The 21,086-nt window shown below is 42.6% G+C and overlaps 1 protein-coding gene across 3 annotated transcripts in view; it reads left to right on the top strand.

Annotated features, from left to right (window-relative positions):
* The first annotated feature begins 4,492 nt into the window (after positions 1-4,492).
* The window catches only part of MTTP (microsomal triglyceride transfer protein), a 33,295-nt gene continuing 16,701 nt past the window's right edge, over positions 4,493-21,086 (top strand). Inside the window, exons 1-7 of one of the 3 annotated variants that reach the window (XM_083571150.1) lie at positions 4,493-4,637; positions 13,677-13,864; positions 15,704-15,847; positions 17,268-17,375; positions 17,764-17,880; positions 18,474-18,613; positions 19,385-19,535. In XM_083571150.1, coding sequence (XP_083427276.1) covers positions 4,577-4,637; positions 13,677-13,864; positions 15,704-15,847; positions 17,268-17,375; positions 17,764-17,880; positions 18,474-18,613; positions 19,385-19,535 — 909 coding nt within the window. In that variant the 5' untranslated portion in view covers positions 4,493-4,576. Of the gene's footprint in view, positions 4,638-10,802; positions 10,868-13,676; positions 13,865-15,703; positions 15,848-16,623; positions 16,657-17,267; positions 17,376-17,763; positions 17,881-18,473; positions 18,614-19,384; positions 19,536-21,086 lie in introns of those variants that run through there. The other 2 variants (XM_083571152.1, XM_083571151.1) reach the window with 2 other exon arrangements.

Below are 21,086 nucleotides of genomic sequence, written 5' to 3'. Positions count from 1 at the left end.
AAGGAAGTTAAACAGTTATTTCATTTCAGCTTTATGAATCGTAAAAAATGTGAACTTGTGCATCACTGTGTGTGTCTTTAAATTTATGTGGTGGCACAGCAGATTTAGGACCACAGTGCATGATGTGTAGCCTGCTTGATTTCAAAAGTCCACGCTGGCCAGTGAATCTGCACCTTTATTGTCTGATTAGATAGAAAGTGTGTTATGCAAGTCTTGTCTTTCCCAATCAAATATTTTCTGGGAAGAATACTGTACTAAAGTTTCTGTATCACAGCATAAGCAGGCAATATAAAATGAAGCTGTGTGTTATGTGTAGTGCATGTTAAAGACATATTCACCTAGCTCTTGAAATAAAGCAAATGAAGCCAGTAAGTGTATTTATATATCGTAGCCATAATATATATTTCATATCAATATGAACATATAAACATTTATCTCATTTCAGCTTGATATGCTCATTCATTCCTGGAATATGAATGGTTTTAGATTTAGGACAGTATAGTTTTTGTTCTGAGTTTCAGTTTTTACAATTATTAGTGTGAATAGATCATCATTCAATAATCAAGGCATGTTTTCAAAATAACATAATATAAATTAATGCACATTTTATGCTTTTTAAAGTGAAATCCTAAACATGTCTACTCAGAAGCATATTGTGATGGCCATTAGCTATAAATTTCCAGGTAAATCTGTATAGAACTACATCATTAATAATGGTCTTTGGGAATTTGATATACCATTGTAAAGAGATTAATCTTGTATCATTTATTTAATTATTGTTTCCTCACATTTTGAATAAAGTACTAGTGCCTCAGAGTCATTTATTTGAATTAGAATTGCCAATCATAAAGTACTGTGAGAACATTCCTATCGCTACAGTCAAAGAGTTACATAAATGTATGGTAATTTCTATTCTATACAAACCATTTCTGCTTGGCTGAAAAACAGTTAATTTGGAATGACAATATAGAAATGACAAATATGCAAGTGACATTTGCCCCACTAACCGCTTACTTTGTCTTCTGTGAGGAGTAGAATGAGAATGTTTTATTGAAGTCAGCATGGTCAAAGGAAGCACAATTAGTTTTATTAGGTGATAATGGTAGTACATTTATTGCTTGGACCCTGGAAATTTATGACAGTGGTCGTACTTTAACCCTAGAGCACTGGCCACCACGACTTAACTGAAGTGTACCGGAAGAGACCATCATGCAGCCTTTGTTCAAATCAAGGGTAATAACTGCAATTACTTGATTGTATAGCAAGTTCATCCTGAAACTATGGATGCGGTTGTTCTCTGGAAGCTCTTCTACAGAGTAATGTGGTCACTTCTGATTTTCTTTTCATTGGAATTCTATGGAGCTGCCTTATCCTCAAGATCAAACTCCATGGTTCACTATATACCATATTATTTCCAGGATCAGATGCAGTATACCTCGGAATAAAGGGAAACAACAGTTGGAGAGGGCTGGTGTCCTCACCTTCTGCTTGTAAGCTCTCCATAGACATCTGGTTAGCTGCTTGCCAGATCAGATGTTGGACTTGACGGGTCTCCATTCTGATCCATCAGGGCTTTTATTATGTTCTTATATTCCAGAGATGTTACCATGATTCACATGGTGTGAATGGAAGGTGGCTTGTATATTACAAGGTTTCTGAGCACCTATAGATCAGCTTTCCAGTTGCCCCACTTTTCTTCTCATAATGATTGTCTCTCAAGAACATATAGATTATATTCTCAAGAAGAAAACTGTGCCAGTGAGCTGTGTCCTCTTTCCAAAGTCACATTCAGGCAGCAGCTGTGGAACCTGATGACTTTTGAACAATGGCAGTCAAAAGAGTAATGCGCTGATCACTCACAGAATCCTATTCCAATTTCACCCAACTGCCAACATGCGTGTGAGCATTTCTGTGCATTTCTGAAATATTACCTCTGTAATAGAGGAGGAACAGATACTTTCTGGTGAATATGTCATTATTCCTTACCTTATAGAGATTTTAAACATGAACTAAGTGTTGAGATACAAGTTAAGCTAGCATGGCAGAGAAGCACACAATTTCCCCCTTTTACAAAGGTGTCCCCCTCCTCCAGTTTCCATTGGGGCTGCAGCATGCTGGAAGGGGAGGCTTAATCCTCTCCCCTACAGCTGCCATCCTGTCAGAGGAAGAATTTTCCTTATTTCCCCCATGTAACCCAGCTGTTAGGGTCATGAGTGTTTTGGTTCTGCAGTTTCTCCACACATCTTGCACACCATAAATGAACGAATCAGTCAAAACGGAAATAATAATCCTGGCCAGCCTTTACAGAGGAGTTGTAAGAATTTACAGAATTATCCATGTGAAGGATGATTTTACACATCAATGGGCGAGACTGTAGGATGTTTTATCATCAGATGGTGAGAGGGCATGGAGGAGGGGTTCTGTTCAACAACAAAAGCAAAATTCCCACATAGCATGTTTGAAGTAGCTCTTTGGGTCCCAGCTTAAATGTCATTAGCATTACCTAGCGAGCATGCCCTCACCTGACCCTAATTTGATTTTCAATATTGCCGGTATTAATTAAAAACAGTTATTCAGAAAAGCAGACTTTCACTGAATTGGAAATAAGGAATGATGTGAGAAAAATGTGTGCAATTTTTGCCAGTGGTGGCAATGAAATATGTGGGGAGGATGACACAGGAAGTGCAAAATAGGTTATGAAGCGAAACAATCTGCCATACAGGGGTGGTCAGTAGGGTGGCACCGTGGAGCTGGCCTCCTAGCAGCAGTGTTACTCCCACTTCCCAGGGTGTTGTGGTGAGGTTGGAGCAGTACAGGTGCACTGGCAGAGACAAACTGGTCCTTCCACTCATGCACCTGAGCTGCCTCAACCTCATCACTACTCGGCTTGTCCCAGGAAGGAGCAATAATGCTCAGTGGCGTAGCGTGGGGGGTGCAGGGGGGGCCGGCCGCACCGGGCGCAACATCTGGGGGTTAGGGTTAGGGGGCGCAAATCCACAGGTTAGGGGGCGCAAATCCACGGGTTAGGGGGCGCAAATTACTTGCCTTGCCCCGGGTGCTGACAACCCATGCTACGCCACTGATAATGCTGCTGTCAGACGGCCACCCCTGCTGTTCTGTATTGCTCAAGTTATTTGGGAAATGAGGCCATGCAATGCAGAGGGCTTTCTGGTCCATTACAAAGAACCCTAAGAGGAAGAACAGATGCCTTGAAGTTGCCTTTCGATAGTCAGCACCTGGACAACAGACTGAGCAAGGCACACAGGCCACCTGGTCACAACCTTTCCCAATGTGGTCTGATGTATTCTATTTCTATTAGGGTTGCCACGTGTCCTTTTTTTCCAGGACACGTCCTCTTTTTCACGGGTAAAATTTCCGTCTGGGTAGGTTTTTTTTTAATTTACCAAAAGATCTCTGGCTAAACAGTGGTACCTCGGGTTAAGAACTCGTTCTGGAGGTCCGTTCTTAACCTGAAACTGTTCTTAACCTGAGGTACCACTTTAGCTAATGGGGCCTCCCACTGCTGCCGTGGCGCTGGTGCTTGATTTCTGTTCTCATCCTGAAGCAAAGTTCTTAACCCGAGGTACTATTTCTGGGTTAGCGGAGTCTGTAACCTGAAGCGTCTGTAACCTGAAGCATCTGTAACCCGAGGTACCACTGTACTTTCTGGATGAGGCATAACTGGTGGTTGAAGACTTGCTTTCCTCTTTTCTTCTCCTGCCCCCCTCAGCAGTACATCACAGCTTCTATAGCCTACATAAAGTAGGGGTATTTAAAATGAGAGTCGTCATGGCGTCCTCTTTTTTGTTCTTCAAAATATGGCAATCCTAAAATTAAAATCATTATTTCTAAATTTGCAATTTCTATATGAATTGGCATCTACACACTTCCTTGGTCCTTTTAAATGGTAAATTTCCTCTCTCTTTTTGTTGTTGTTTAGTCATTTAGTCTTGTCCGACTCTACTTGACCCCATGGACCAGAGCACGCCAGGCACTCCTGTCTTCTACTGCCTCCCGCAGTTTGGTCAAATTCATGTTAGTAGCTTTGAGAACACTGTCCAACCATCTCGTCCTCTGTTGTCCCCTTCTCCTTCTGCCCTCAATCTTTCCCAACATCAGGGTCTTTTCCAGGGAGTCTTTTTGGAAAAGTGTAAATGGCCTAGACAAAGAAGAAGTCAGTACGGTACTTTCCCCCAGGAAAGTGCTTATCTATCCTTGCCTTCCTATCGTGCAGCCTACAGGCTTTGCATTTATTAAATTTACAAGGAGATGAACTAAGTCATATATGAGCTACATGCCAGCATGTATTTTAGTAAAAAAACATGCACACCTGAGGAGAACAATGAAACGTCAGAATGCCACCGGTTACCTCAGTTCTTAATAATTAACTGGAAAGGCCTTCAATGAACTTAGTACCCAAGTGTGGAGTTTGGAATCTGACCCTTACTACATCTAGATAAACATTATTGTGACAGATTCCAAAGCCCTCTTTTCAGGCTTCACTCCAATCGGAGCAGTTCACTTCTCCGTAGCCTTGAAATATTTCACAGTATTACAGCTGTTAGACGGGGCAAGCATGATTCTTCTTACTGTGCTTTTCCCGTGCATCATTTCCACCTACTCAGCATCTGTGAAAGGTAAGTTACTTATTTAGATAATATTTTGTTATTTCCTTTAGTAATTTTGATGAAAAAGGGGGCAGTAAAGGGTGCTAATCTGAGACTTTTTGTTTTTAGATCATACTGAATTTGCATTATGCTTAGATCACCCAACTGTGGCTCATGAGCCATGTCAAGAGCAGCTTTTCTGTAGTCTGAAAAAGAAAGTGCCAAAGGCATTTATATTACCAGTGAAACTGTATTTGTCCCTCTCTGGTGGAGTCTGGATCTGGGCTTCAATTCTGTAGCCATTAACAGGGATCTATATGGAAATGGTGTTAGGAAAGTGGGGCTGCCATTGTAACCCCACTAACCTGAGAGTAAACCTGACTGAAAGCACTATGACTCCCTACTGAATAGACATGGTTAGGATTGCAATGTGCTTTTATTAATTTAGTCTGCAATCTTATACCCACTTACTTGTTGGGAGTGAGTCCCATTGAACCCAATGGAGTTTACTTCTGAATGTATTGTTCGCCACAGTTCCTGTATAACTGTGTATAATAGTTATTATACTAATAGTAACAATAGTTATTAGCTGAATAACTATTTAATACCCCCCCAAAAGCCAGTATAAAATTAAGCTGTTACATATCTTTGTAAAAATACCCTTCTTACAAAGATTGGAGATAATACTCTGACACTAGACCAGATGTTGCTTTTTATGACTTCCAAAAGATTATTATTATGCTCATGATTATGAATTCGTTTGAATCACTTTATGGGATTCATATCAAGAGTGCTCACCATGTTTGTATTGTCAATCTGCCTTTGAATAACATTTAAGAAAAGAAAAGAAGACTCCAGTCCATTTGGGCTTTGAATCTGGCAGAGTTCTGAGGATGGAATATTCAAAATTCACCTCTAATTGTGTACTATAACAAACCCCACCTGTCTTCTTCAGCTCTTCCATGCTGCTGAAAATCCTGAAGTATCCTTTCATAACAGTGATGTGTAGGCAGTCTGCTGGCCCTTGCAAATGGCAGGCTAAATTGATGGGAGTGCACTCAGGATGACAGCTATGAGATATGACACCTTTCTGTGATGTAGAGGAGGATGAAACTCCACTTTTCCAACGTCTAGGTAAACTCTAGGTCCATAAGTGAAATGAAAAAGTGGCTTGCTACCTTCTTACACATGAGGTCAGCCAGGCAATCCGTCTACATAAATACAATGTGAACAGCTACATAACACAAGGACCAGAGTAAGAACTTCTAGGACTAAAGGTAGGAGCTTTTACAGCCAGAATGTCTTTGAGACTAGAGGTCAGAACATGAGTTGCAATCAGTCCTCAAAGAGGATTAGGAAGATATGCTGACTAGGTTCAATTCTCAGGACAAAATGGCTTTCGGTTTTCCATGAATGGTCGTTTAGTACAGAACGCTTAACGATAAAAGATGGGAGGAAAGATAATTAATTTTGATACTTTGTGTGAGGATTTTTCTAGTCACCATTTTGGTTCGAGGAATTCTCAAAGGCCCATGGGATCTCTTCAGAAAGGATCTTGGTGGATCCTTTAGCCCATGGGCACCTGTGTCATGACCTGATCCTGCCCCTATTCATACAGTTTCTGTAGTGTAGTGTCCCTGTCTAGCCTTCTGCTATCTTTCTCGGTTCACCACTGGGATTTGCAGTCCTAGACCCTTTCTACATTCTTACTTTTGCCTCCACTTCTCCCCTGAGATAAAGCTCTCCTTATTCCCCCCTCCTCCTTTCTGCTTGTCTTTCTCAGTCCGTTCTCTTCATTCTCCTTGTTTCCTTCTAGACTCCCCAGGCTCCCACTCCAGCTGCCTGGGGCCTTGTTTTGCAGTGTCTGCAGCCTCTGTTTTATGAGACTTCTTCCTCCTCATTTCTAAGCCTGTTCTGGTCAGCTTCTGGTCAGCCAAGCAGATACTGTCACACTGTTGACTCTCAACACTTTGCTTTTACAAGGCTGCTTTCCGCTTGCTGCAGAGAGAGAAGGTTGTTCACCCTGTTCTACATGGGGTCGCACTGCTTGAAGGCTGACATTCACAAATCTTAGGGTGCTTATTGACCCAACATTGTCATTAGAAGTTCACATGACCTCTGTGGCTCAAAGTGTCTTTTATCAGCTTTGGCTGATAAAGGTCACTAGCTATGACCATAACTGAATGGAGATAGCTTGGCCACAATTACCCATGCTCTGGGAACCTCTCTTCTAGACTCTTGCAATATCACCCCCAATCTCCACAACGATGCAATATTCCCGAGAGATCCAGGCTCTTGTCTGGGGTCTGTGTTTCATTTTGGACAATGAGGCATAGCAGAGACTGTCTTTTAGGACTGGGCGATTTATCGATATATTGTCCAAAAGCAGTTTGAAGTCCATATTGTGATATCGGTTTCATAGTTTTTGACCTGGCAATATATTGTGAATCATGGCGTGTGTGTTGGGGGAGGGATTGCTATGCAAAAATCACAATGTGGGAAAACCGTGAAGCCAGTCAATGCTTCAACATAACTCCATTGTTATTTCAGACATTGTGTGATATATTGGTATATCGTGGTGTTTAGCTGGTGATATATTGCCCAGATATTGCCCAGCCGTAGTGTCTTTATGATATATGGTTTATTTACACATATGCACAACCTGAGCCTAGGATAGGGGGGTGCACAGCATTGCATTCCAAAAGGGTCTTGCTTCTATCATAGGCACAGTCCTGGGTTCAAACAGGCATGAGACATCCTGCCTGTTGCCCCACAGCTTGCCTTGCTTTCCCACTCACATAACTCCTAACTTTTCAGTAGGCAGCTGCCTAGATTGCATTGCTGCTTACTGATTCATAAACCTTTTCCCTTAGAGCACACCAGGCATACAATACAGCAATCCTGAAATTGTACTACTTTCCTTTGTTCTTCTACCGAACATTAAGCTCAGGGAGGGACTTCACCCATCTTTCCGGCTGGCACAGAATCAGCTTTGTTAAGCACCCATCTCCATGCACCCTTTGTTTGCTTAACCATTATCAGGCTGGCCTGGACATGGGAAGCTGAGCCCAGCTATTAAGGGTCTGGCTTCCAGTTTAGCTCTCTAAGCATTGATTAAATTCTAGCACTTACTAAATCCAGGCAGCCAGAAACTCTAGCTCTGAAAACCCCATAACAGTGTTATACACCGGGCTCCCTATGTTTAACAGACTTTATGAAAACAGGCTTCTCTCATGAATAGTGAGCAGTGGAAAGAACTGAAAAGGTCATGGTTGTGCATTGCTGCTTCTCTATTTCACATTAAGTACCAAAAATAACCAGCTTTCTTTAAATATTTCTGACGTATAACAGGGTTTAACGTATCTCTTCCTCTAAGAAAAGATTCTGTCAGTTGCTGCCACAAGGCTCCTCCATAAGCATGTTTATTTAGAAGCAAATCCCAAGTTGAAGAGACAGAAAGTACTGTGCACAAGCTTTATATAGTTTACACAAACTTTATGTAGTTAAGTGTATTTATAAAAAGGTCCCATTGGAGCAATGTGTGAGACAGTGCATACTCCCATGTATAATCAACTAAGGATTGGAGTGGTTTGGTAACACTTCGTTCATTTTAAAAAATGAATGTTGTGCTGGTGGCCAAGACAGTGGTCCTCATCTGCTTTACGTAATGCCCCATCATGTTCTTTGTTTCTCTTGCTTCAACCACAAACAGAGCTCAAACACCAATACCTGCCAGGCAAAAGCACCCAAAAATAGTGCAAAACAGGGAACAATAAAGGAGAACGTAATCTCTCATACCTGCATGCTGCTTCTGTGGACAGCTATAATACTGCTCAAGTATGGTGGATTTAGGTGGTGTCATAGGCGCCTCCCCGCAACAAGCCCCATTGGGCATTCTTGCAGCTGGCCGCAGGTGTGGCAAAGCACAGCAAGGCTTGCTGCAGCGAGGCCAGGACACTCAAGGTTGGGGGGGGGGGAGGGGCGCTTAGTAGTATCCCAATTTGGGGGAGGGAGCCTAAGGTCCCCTCAGCCATAGGGAGTTGGCACCTATGGGTGGTGTGGTCAGATGAGGGCTGCCATCTTAAACCTTCCCTCATCTAAATAAGTGCTTCACAAAATTCCATGCTTAAAAAAATCCCTGAATTGCAACAAGTGACGCTGAAGCCCATCAGAAGGGATTTTTCTTTGTTTTCCTAAATCCCACTACAGCGGCACCTCGGGTTACATATGCTTCAGGCTACAGACGTTTCAGGTTACAGACTCCGCTAACCCAGAAATAGTACCTCAGGTTAAGAACTTTGCTTCAGGATGAGAACAGAAATCGCATGGTGGCGGCGCAGTGGCAGCGGGAGGCCCCATTAGCTAAAGTGGTACCTCAGGTTAAGAACAGTTTCAGGTTAAGAACGGACCTCCAGAACGAATTAAGTTCTTAATCTGAGGTACCACTGTAGTCCCTTTCAGCCTGAAAGGTTCTACGCTTAGGCAGGAATAACCAGCTGCACCAAAATAAGGTGGGGGACACTTGGCTTACCAGCTATACATGATTAAAAGGATCTAGGAGGCTTAGTAGACCACAACATGAGTCAACAATGTGATGCTGCAGCAAAAAAAAGCTAATACTGTTCCAGGCTGCATCAACAGAAGTCCTGTCTCTAGATCAAGTTCCACTTTATTCTTCCTTGGTCAGACCACACCTGGGATACAGTGTCCAGTTCTAGGTGCCACAATTTAAGGAGTATACTGACAAAGTTGGAATGTGTGCAGAAGATAGTGACCAAGATGATAAAGGGTCTGGAAAGCAAACGGTTGAGGGAGCTTGGTATGTTTAGCCTGGAAAAGAAGAGATTGAGAGGAGATATGAGAGCCATCTTCAAATATCTGAAGGGCTGTCACATGGAAGATGGAGCAAGGTTTTTTTCTTCCACGCTGGAGGGTAGGACATGAACCAGTGGCTTCAAGTTATGAAAAAGGAGATTCCAACTAAACATTCGGAAAAACTTTCTGACAGTAAGAGCTGTTCGACAGTGGAACAGACTCCCTTGGGAGGTTTTGCACTCTCCCTCCTTGGAGGTTTGTAAGCAGAGGTTGGACGGCCATCTGTCATGGATGCTTTCGTTGAGTAGCAAACCTAGTCATTCCCAAACAACTATGATGACTCAGAATACATTGTCTGCATCCCTTAAGAACAAAGCAAGCTGTCTTTTACTGAAGCCAAGCCATCTAGGTCCAGGTCCAGGTCCAGGTCCATCTAGCTCAATGTTTCCTACACCAGGAATGGTCAACCTTTTCAGACCCAGGACTCACTTTTAAGCCAAACATGCATTTGGTGACCCAATTCTTAATCTGTTAGTTGTATCTATTTACACGGTTGCCGTGCTCCTGTTATGACCCACCTTCCCTGGTATTGAACCTGGGAACTTCTGCATGCAAAGCAAGCTCTCTGCCATTGAGCTACAGCCCTTCTCAGGGCTGGATTTAGGTTTGATGAGGACCTAAGCTACTGAAGGTAATGGGGCCCTTTATATATCCAGGTGCCCTTTGTCAACAACAAATTGTTGCTGTTTTTTGTATTGAATATATGCTATATGGTAATTTATGGACCTAATAGGTATCTAAAGCTATTTGCGCATAACAAATAGGAGCCTACACAACACAAAACACTGTTGCTGTATGTAAGTTTTATTTTATTTGTTTTTTATCTTATATTTTGGAAATGTACATCCAGGTGGTTTTTTCCTTTAATTTTTTTTTTGGAGCCCCCAAGAGAGTGGGGCCCTAAGCTATAGTTTACAGTGGTGCCTCGCAAGACGAAATTAATTCGTTCCGCGAGTCTTTTCGTCTTGCGATGTTTTTCGTCTTGCGAAGCACGGTCCGTCACAACTGCGCCTCTTCAAGCGGCTTTAAGAAAAAAGGGAACAAACTTGCAAGACGTTTTCATCTTGCGAAGCAAGCCCATAGGGAAAATCGTCTTGCGAAGCAACGCAAAAAACGAAAAACCCTTTTGTCTTGCGCGTTTTTCGTCTTGCGAGGCATTCGTCTTGCGAGGCACCACTGTATTTATCTTGTACGTAAATCCGGCACTGGCCCTTCCCTTTGTCCACATCAGCTGTCTCTTTGCTCTGCTGCAATCTTCAGGTATAAGCAGTTGCACTGAACTCAGGTCACAGAGAGCAACCTCTTCCTGTGTGTTGCCTAGGCAACCAGACAAAGCAAGATGCTAGCTTTCCCATAACTCTGTCCTTAACACCCAGTGTGCTCAGGCAAGCACTCTCTTCTTTTTTGCTTAAAAGAACCAGACAGATAGCAAAGACTTCTCTAAACAAAGAATAATGTTTGATAAATTCTACGTGGGTGGCACTGTGGATTAAACCACAGAGCCTAGGGCTTGCCGATCAAAAGGTCGGCAGTTCAAATCCCCGCGACGGGGTGGGCTCCCGTTGCTTGATCCCTGCTCCTGCCAACCTAGCAGTTCGAAAGCACGTCAAAGTGCAAGTAGATAAATAGGTAAACCAGCGGGAAGGTAAACGGTGTTTCCATGTGCTGCTCTGGTTCACCAGAAGCAGCTTAGTCATGCCGGCCACATGACCCGGAAGCTGTACGCCGGCTCCCTTGGCCAATAAAGCGAGATGAGCGCTGCAACCCCAGAGTTGTCCGCGACTGGACCTAATGGTCAGGGGCTTACCTTTAGTTGAGTAGAAACACTGGCCTTCCTAATCCTCACATACAGGCAAACCATGCTTTTGCTGGGTTAATTTTCTTGCACATTGAGGTTGCTTGTTTGCCCTCTCCCTTGAGTTCTGAGAAGGGCTTTGAAATATTCCTGCTACCCCTACACCCAAGGAATCAAGGGCACCAGGCAGATTCTGCCCAGTTCCAAGTCTTCTTAGGGTGGGATCACAATGTCTTTATCCTGAATCACCTGCCCCATAAGCTAGAAAAGTATCAGCTTTGATTGTTGAATCAAACACATATTCCTGGTAACCTAAGAAATCTTCCAGTAGGAGGTCTTAGGAGGTTATCAAGAAGATGGCAATCTGAATAATCTGATGGTTAGTGTCAGAACTGGGCCAAGATTAACCTTTCTTTTTATTTTGTATTTATATTTATTAAATTTGTATAGCCCCCTTCATCTGGTTCACACATAAAAATACAAGATAAAAACAGCAAAACAAAACAAAATCATAATAAAATTAAGAACCCCACCCCCAACCGATAAACCTTCCCCCAAACCCCCATATTTCTTCAGGATATCTGGTTTCATCTGCTTGGAAATATTCAGATTATAAATACGCATTGCTCGCTACACATTAATATTATTTTCTAATAAAGCTGCTTTTTTGATTCGCTGAGATTACAGCAAATTATGAGTTGTTACCAAGCAATGCATTTTAATAGTATTTTCTAATAAATAGCTTGCTGCTTTTTTTTATCTTTTTAGAAAAAAATATCTAAATTTACAAGAGCCAGTGCAAGGTTACAATCTAACCCAAGCCAGCTAGTGGTTAGCACATGTTGTGCATGCCGAGAGTACTAATATAAGGCACAGGCCCTGACAGCTGTCCCAATTCAGGCAGCATAACTTTGTGTATTATACGACAGTATCATGATTTAATTATAGACAGCCGTAATGGCAGACACTAGGGTTGCAAGTCAAGCTGTATATCTACCCACTCCTTCCTGCAAGAACCCAGAGGCACACTTGACCCTAAGTCAGTATATCAAATACTATACTAAAGTCCAGGTCTGGCACTATTTAAGGAGATGGGAACCCAAAGGGCATATGATTGCCTTTCTGCAAATATATCAGAAGGGGGGCAACAAAATCAAAAGGGAAAGCAGCTTGGGTTAAGTAAGTTCTTTTGAATGTTAAGAATGGATGGCTACGAAGAGGACATTTGCACACTGATGCTGACTTTTAATTGTGCATTAAAACTGGGAACCATTTTGGAAGACCAAATTTCCACATGTTTCAAGGGAGAACCGGAAGGCAGCACTTCTGAGAGAAAATACTAATGTGAAATACTAATCCTAGAACTGCAAACCCTCCGACATTTTTCTGATGAAAATAGGGATGTCCTATATTATTATTATTATTATTTTGCTGTTTATACACCACCCATCTGATTGGGTTGCCCCAGCCACTCTGAGCGGCTTCCAACATATATAGAAACATAACAAAACATTAAACATTAAACAACTTCCCTATACAGGGCTGCCTTCAGATGGGTCGGGGCTCAGAGAACTCCATACCCTCCAACATTTCTCCGATGAAAATAGGGATGTCCTAAGGAAAAGGGGCACATTCTGGGATCAATTCCAAAACTGGGACGGCTTCTGTAAATCCGGGACTCTCCCTAGAAAACAGGGACATTTGGAGGGTCTGGAATTATAGAATTGGAAAGAACCCTGAAGACCAACTTGTCCAATCCCCTGCCATGCAGGGATACACAGCTGTCTCGTACGGGGATCGAACCTGCAACCTTGGCAATATCAGCACCACACTTAAACCAACTAAGGTTGCCTGGCTGGCAAACCAGAGAGTCCACCTGACTTTTAAGTTTTCTGCTGCGCTGGGAGAAGAAGCCAATGTGGTGGTGTCAGTAATAAGAGAGGCTGCTGATACAGTGACTCATGGTGGGCCCTGCTGGCCAGTCAACAGCTGTGTGCTTGTACATTGCTGCCTCAGCTCCCCCACCCCTGCCCCACGGCCATCTCTTGAAGTCTTCTGCTGTAAAGGTGGCTGGGGGCTTCCCCACCCAGTAGCTGAAAACTACCTCCCACTCCACCTTTAGCGGGGGACTTGGAAGGTAAAACGTTCTCCAAGTTGCCAGACTAATAATAAGGGAGTGTTTTTGAGCACTCCAAGAGTGTTGTATCTTCATCTAGCACTCTGGGCTTAGGGACAGGCATGTCCAGGCTTGTGGAAGGCATGACTCAGAGAGAGGGAGGCTGGTGCGTCATCTCTCATTTTTAAGCAAAGCTTTAGGGAGAAGAGCATTAGGCAGGCAGTTTGGATTTCTGTTGGTCACTGACCCTGTGCTTTCCACCTTTCTTTCCCCTCCCTCACAGGCCACAATACTGGTCCACGAATAAACAATGACAAGTTATATAAGTTCGCCTACTCCACAGATGTGCTTCTGGACAGGGTGAAAGGCTCATCCCTGGAGAGTGCGGGCTACCGAATTTCATGTGGCGTGGATGTCAACTTAGTATGGAGAAATCCTGATAATGATGACGATCAGCTGATTAAAATTGCGGTAGGCAAGCAGTGGATGCAAAAGGACATATTTAATGTGTTTTCTGCCAGTTGGTTTAAGTAAGAAAAGTGAACCCCACGTATAACGTGGGAGGCAGAGTTAAAATGAGTGTCCCCCCGCCCCCGCTCGTGTAAACAGTAAATACATGCTGCATTTAAGTAACTTAACATGCAGTCTTAAGCATTCAGGGTTGCACTGCTAAGTTTACTTAAATGGAATGGAAGTATGGCCCAGTATATTCAATAAGTTACTGGTTCCCACCCCAATCACTTGAAAATTGCTGAGGGTCTTTATGATGGTATGCTAGAGGCTGCATGCATTTTAGTTGCATTTTATTTCTTCTTTTCTTTCTGATATATTTTATTGTATTGCAGTTGGAATTCCAACATAAGAGATAAAAGAAGCAATGGAACACAATTAAAAACCAGTTTGAATATTTTATGCAATAGATGTGCCGCCTCCCATCTTCAACCACAAATAGACAGGCACACCATGGACCGCTGGTGGTCTGTGAATCACAGTTTGGATACCCTGGCTTACACTTCCAGTAGGCAGAGTCAGGTGGCTGCCATAGACAGGAGATGGTGGGGGTGGAGGGCAGAGAATGATGGCAGGGTATTGGAACTAGTGAGAATTACCACCCTTAGCCTGCTGCCCTCAGGTAAAGGATGCTGTTACACTGCCGGTGTTGAAGTAAGAGTCAATTGCCAGGCTGTTTGGCTGGTAGAATTGATGGAGGAGGAAATCCTGTCCTTTGCCTCAGGTGGTAAATTGTCTTGGGCCAGACCCAGATCAATGAGATATACTCCCGGATGAGCACATTTAACTGTGATGCCCATAACACAAGGTACTCTTGGAATGGAAGTTTGATGAAGCACCCAGAGATCTTAATGGGAGAATTTCCAGTGCCTGAAATTTCCAGTGCACCAAAGTCAGATGTGGGGCCACTGGACATGATCACACCCTCCCATTCCATGTACAGTATCCACATGTGCAGTAGAAGATGTGAAAGGGCATAAAATCAGGGTGTCTTATTATATGGAAGACCACATGTACACAGCTGTGTGCAGGTACGTCTTTCACATCTTCTGCTGAATGTTCAGATGCTAAGGTGGGGGCTATGGAAATATGAAGGCCAGTCATGGGGTCACTAGGCACAATGCTATTTTCTCCTCCCTAGAGTGTTTTGTATACCCCTAGAAGGAAGGTATGATCCTGTTTGTGTATGGGTCATAACTTAGAAGTACGCTTTGTGTGAATAAGACTCCAGGTTCAGTCCCTAGTATTTCAAATTAAACATATCTCTGGCAATATTAGAATCCAAAAGATATCTGAATAGGCCTTAGTGGGCCTTATCCAACGTTAGTCATACTCCTCATAGACCTATTGAAATTAGTGGATATGACCAACTTGGCTCCATTCATTTCAGTGTGTTTGCACTGAGTAGAAACTAGTTGGATACAATTCAATGTTAGAAGAACAGCCTGTGGTAACAGTAATATAAATTCCACATAGTACATTGGATTACCGCAGAATATGCATACTGAAAGTAAATTGAAGTGGGTGAGGTGAAAATCTCAGTAGGTAATCTTCCCCTGTCAGCAGAGGTGCCAAGTTGCCCCCAAGACTGAGGGGGCGAGCCTGCGTTGTGCGTTTGTGACATCAGGCACGCAATGCGCATGCGTTGTTGCATCACCTGGAGGAGGTTGCATCACCTGGATGAGGCGGCCACTGAAGCTGTGCCACACTCAGCTCTGCACTCAGCCTCTTCCACCACTGCGCCTGCCTGTCAGGTAAGTGTAGGTGGCTTCATTCTGCCTTTCCCATTTGCTTTTTCAGATTACAGATGCAAAACTTGAAAACGTGCATGAGCGTCCAAAAAAGAAAAACATTTTTGAAGGAAAAAATACAGCTGCAGTCATTGGAAAAGAGCACCTGGCAGCTTTAAAAAGGCCTGTAGTTCTACAGTGGACTCGTGGAAAGGTAAGGAGTGAGAAGACTTTATTTCACAGTCCCTGTCCATTCCTTGAACATATTTACACATAATCTCTTCACTTCTTGATATACAGTGGTACCTTGGGTTACAGACGCTTCAGGTTACAGACTCCGCTAACCCAGAAATAGTATATTGGTTTAAGAATTTGCTTCAGGATGAGAACAGAAATTGTGTGGCGGTGGCGCAGCGGCAATGGGACACCCCATTAGCGAAAGTGGTACCTCAGGTTAAGAACAGTTTCAGGTTAAGAACTGACCTCCAGAATGAATTAAGTTCGTAACCAGAGGTACCACTGTATTGTGTTAGGAAAAGTGTAGGATCCAAGGCTTATTAGCCAACACTGTGTCATAACTTGTGATGTTGCTTTAATGATGGAAGTTGAATCAAGTGTTATGCAGGTGCAGCAGCAGGTGGAAAGATCACAGGTCAGGGGTGAGATTAGGCAGGGCTTGAGGTGACTCGCCTCCAGTGCTTTTTTTCTAAAAAAAAAAGTTTAGTGGTACTCTCATTTTCCTACTCATATTGAAATACAGCCCCTCAATGAGGCCAAACTTAGATTCACAAAATGTTTAGGGGTATGCGTACCCCCTGCATCCCCCCCAGAAAGAAAACACTGCTCGCCCGCCTCTATACCTGGTTTTAAGCAGCACAGGAAAATAGATTTTCCCCACTTGTATCACATAGGATATTGCTTCACTATGATGACACAAAACACTGCTGTCACAATGGTGTAAATCTTTAGCAGTCGGATGCCCAAAATAGATAACAGACTTTCTTGATGTCATTGTTTTTAGAGGTAGAAAAGCCCTTTTCTTAAGCACTAGCTAAAGGTGCAAAGTCTTGAGTTAAGTTCAGATGTAGCAGGACTGTCTGGCAGGTCGAAGTTCGCTGTGTTTTCGACACGTCTCCATGCCGTTGATTTGGTTACTGTTCATTTTTGCCTGATGAGGTTAAAGTACAAGATATATGTTATCTTGAAATTCTGCTGGGGTAGTAAGAGAGGGATGGCTATAAAACGTGAGAGCATTCTATATCGTTTCCCCAAGACTATAGCACTTTTCACACAACTATTATAAGGGTTCTAAAGGTATGGACAGTGGATGCTGCCTTGCAGCAGGTCAGAGTCATCCATCTAGCCCAGAATGTCTACTCTGACCACCAGCAGCTCTTCAGGGTTCAGACAGAGGCCATTCCATCATCGGAACCTTTTTAGATTGGAGATGTGAAAGATGGTACCAAGGATTTCTTGTACGCAAAAGTATATACTGTGAGAAAACCAAGCATTTATTCCCCTATATGTACACAACTGTCTAAAGATTTTTTCATGTCACCAGGCCTGAGTTCTGGATGACAGTTTTCAGGTGAAAAAAATATTCCACATTGTTGTTGTTTTCCCTCTTCACTCAGGTTAAGAGCTTCTACTCCTACGAAAATGAACCTGCTGTTATTCAGAATCTCAAGAGAGGCCTGGCTAGCTTGTTTCAGATACAGATGAACTCTGGGACTGTCAATGAGGTACTGCATCATGTTATGCAAGCTGCACAATCTCTCAAACGTTCACTGCTAGTATGAAATATATTTGACTTTGCACACAATACAGAAGCAAATGTGTTATTGAATCAAAGAGCTAACTGTAAGGCAGTTAATAACCTCTGCCTAAGGCCCAGTCACATCACCCTCGGAAATGCCACTCAGCAACATGTGAACAAGTGCATGGTTGATGGTTTTAGTTCCTTAATTTTCGTATGTGTGTGTGAAGTTTTAAGACCCATATGGATTTTATTGTACTGGTGTCAATATCATGTCTACATTGGCCCTGACACTCTGGCCCAGAGGCTTTTAGGTATTCCAATGTGATAACGCCTTTGCCATTTTTTTATTGATTATTATTTAAATTTTCTAGGTGGATATTTCCGGCAAATGCGATGTTACTTACCGGGCTCAGGAAAATGAAATCACTAAAATTAAAGCCTTGAAATCTTGTAAATTAGAACGGACAGGATTTACCAGCCACAGTCAGGTATAGTATGGATAATATCTTCAACACATACTGTAGGCATGCGCAGAAGCACTGAATCATGCTTTGTGCATGTGCAGAAGCACCAAATTGTGTGACATGCGTGCGCAGATGTGGCGCTGCAGGTTATGAATGCTACAGGTTGCGGACGTTCCTCTGTCACGGATTATGTTCGCAACCTGAGATTCTACTGTACATGTTTCAGACCATTGGTTCAATGCAATTTCTAACTAAGCAGTGTGTACTAAAATGCAGATACTGGGACAAAATATGCATAACATTGAATATACTAGTGAAAACAACATATGGAAATGCATTATATTAGGGGAAATCGCATGCAAAGATGTGTACATTAGAATAAATTTGGACTAAAATGAGGACTTTTAAAAAAATAGCAAACCTGTGTGTATATCTGGGGACCCTGGCCTAATCACAATTGTTCATAAAGTCATTACACATGCAACTATACTGTAATTATAATCATTACACATACAACCATACTGTAGTACATATCTAGCATACCATAGCTATGTTTTGGCATGTTTTGCGCTGACTTTGTTTCTGCATTTCCTGGTCCTAACAAAATTATATTTCAGCTCTTTGACATCAGCCAAAAATCAGTTTCTGCCACAACGTATGTGCTGGAGGACACTTTTATTAAATCAGTGCGAGCAGAAGAAAATCACATTTTGAACGTGAATATTCAGCGAGCAATTGATGTGAAAGTAGTTTCGAAGTAAGCTGGCTTGTTTAACTATTTTGCAGAACATTTTTAGTGGCGAAATGATATGTTTTATAACCTGCTACCCTTTGCTGCCATCCCAAGCGCCGTGAATTAAAGCAAATACATCAGTACTTTGAAAATTATTTAGTATTGTGTGGAAGTTAAGAGTTGTTGTTGTTGTTTAGTCATGTCCGACTCTTTGTGACCCCCATGGACCTAATTTGATCATTGCTTTCATCAGTCTGTTGCATTTCTTCCATTTCCTCAATCATTGGCAGTAAATGTCATAATCCATGTTACAATTTAAAGAGCCATGTGATCTTGGAGTCAATGAGTCCCGCCCCGCCCCACCCGCCACAATTTAAACTGAGTTTCTTGGACTGCTGCAGCTGAACCCAGTGTCTAAATTCTTACTTGTATGGTGTGGCCTGTCACTGAATATAGAAACAGTCTGCTTATTGCCATCACTTGGCTATAGAAAGCTTAGAATGTGAAAGTCTTTAAGTCCCTACTTACACATGGTGACACGAAGTAATGCATACAGTAATAATTACAAGCTACTGTTTGGGATGGAATTGGGGATATATATTAAGGTGGCCATCTGCAGAAAAGCCAGGGCTTTTGAACCTTTAATAGCTTGCATGATACATTATGCCTACTGAAATTCCCTCTTCTACACAACTATTAGCACAGCTATTAAAGGTAGAGAAGTCTGGCTACCTGGATATGTCTTCAAGTTGCAACCAAGATGTAAAGCTCTGTTTCAATATGTGTACCTAACAGGCAGAAACTGGAACTGAAGTCAACGGAAGCTGGCCCAAGAGTGATGGCTGGGAAGCAAGTTGCTAAGATTATCAAGGCTCTGGATTCAAATTACGTTGCAATTTCACTTGCAGCAGAGCCTGTCTCGGATGAATGTAAAAGTTGCCCCACAGTAAGTAAATAAAAGAGCAAGTTGTGCGTGCCTTAAGTTCAAGTTCATAAGTAAAAGCACTCCTTGAAAAGAAATTACTGTTTACCAAGATGTTAGTGAGATATTAGATTTGTAATTATCGAACACAGAAATTTTTGGATTTATCGAATATTCTACAGCAACTTGGCTGACCTCATGACACCGCAGCAACACATTAAGGCATGTTACATTGTTTTATCAGTCAGTGTTATCTGCCTTAATTACTGTTAGAATCAGGTCTCACAAATGTTATGCTTGCTACTAATATGCATTTTTAATGGGGCGAGAAATGTACCCATCTGTGAATGCCAAAGCTGTGATACAGCACAGCTGAACTGTGGTATAATATTTGAAAGATCTTGTGGAAGAAATGGCTGTAATTCTAAAGAGCCATCCCTGATCCCATTGAAGTCTTAATTGGGCTTGTTTGACCTGAATGCCAGGTCAATAAGGGCTTACACACAATGTTGAGTATGTCATCTGTAAAGGTAAAGGTAACCCTGACCATTAGGTCCAGTCGTGACCGACTCTGGGGTTGCAGCGCTCATCTCGCTTTATTGGCTGAGGGAGCCGGCGTACAGCATGACTAAGCCGCTTCTGGCGAACCAGAGCAGCACACGGAAATGCCGTTTACCTTCCCGCCAGAGCGGTACCTATTTATCTACTTGCACTTTGACGTGCTTTCAAACTGCTAGGTTGGCAGGAGCAGGGACAGAGCAATGGGAGCTCACCCCGTCATCTGTAGTGCTGTGTAAAGTTTTATTCTTTTGTACTGTGGGGGGGCAGGTCCATTATGAATCAGAACCACATAGCATAAAGAAGGAAATTTTTAACCTTCTCCCTTACCTGCCATAATCCCAACAAAATTCCTCTTGTGCTGTCATCAGCAACAGAAAAACACGCACCTCTTATTGGCACCAGTGTTTCCCAATTGTTGTGTTAAGAGCTGCTTTATTACTGTTGGAAAGCTGTTACTGTAAGCAGCCCTGTGCTTCATGCAGGGAGGGGATTTGATTAGGTTATTTGACAAATATTGTTGTAGTGTGTCTTTTGCAGTCAGCTGCATGCTTCGTTTGCTGTTTAAAACTATGAAAAAGCTGAACCAAGGTATTGTTAATTAAGTAGAAGAGGCCTTCTCCTTGTCCTTGTTCCTTTCTTGGTGACTTCTGTAGCCGCTGGTACCTTCTGTTCAATTGTTCTGTCTAGCAGAAGCCATTTAGATCTATAATTACAGCCATACTCATCTGGGGGCCTTACAGAGGGCTGTAAGGGGAAGGGGGCGTCAGATTGTTATGGTAAACCTAAAGGAGCTCTTCATATTAGCTCTGCTCTCTCACTGGTTACTGTATTTTACTGTAAGTGCTATGAAAAGATTGGGGTTATAAATAGAGTATGGTATTTAGAGGGACAATAATAGTATCCAGCAGTTGCATATCTCAATGCGTATATTAATATCACTCTGTTATGGCATGTAGCACAGCCTTACAATATACCAAAGTCCCACATCTTGCCTCTTCGTCAGCGTTTCTTAAA

The sequence above is a fragment of the Podarcis filfolensis genome, assembly GCF_964270895.1.
Source record: "Podarcis filfolensis genome assembly, chromosome: 9".
Classification (NCBI taxonomy): Eukaryota; Metazoa; Chordata; class Lepidosauria; order Squamata; family Lacertidae; genus Podarcis; species Podarcis filfolensis.
This window is presented reverse-complemented; position numbering and strand designations above follow the sequence as displayed.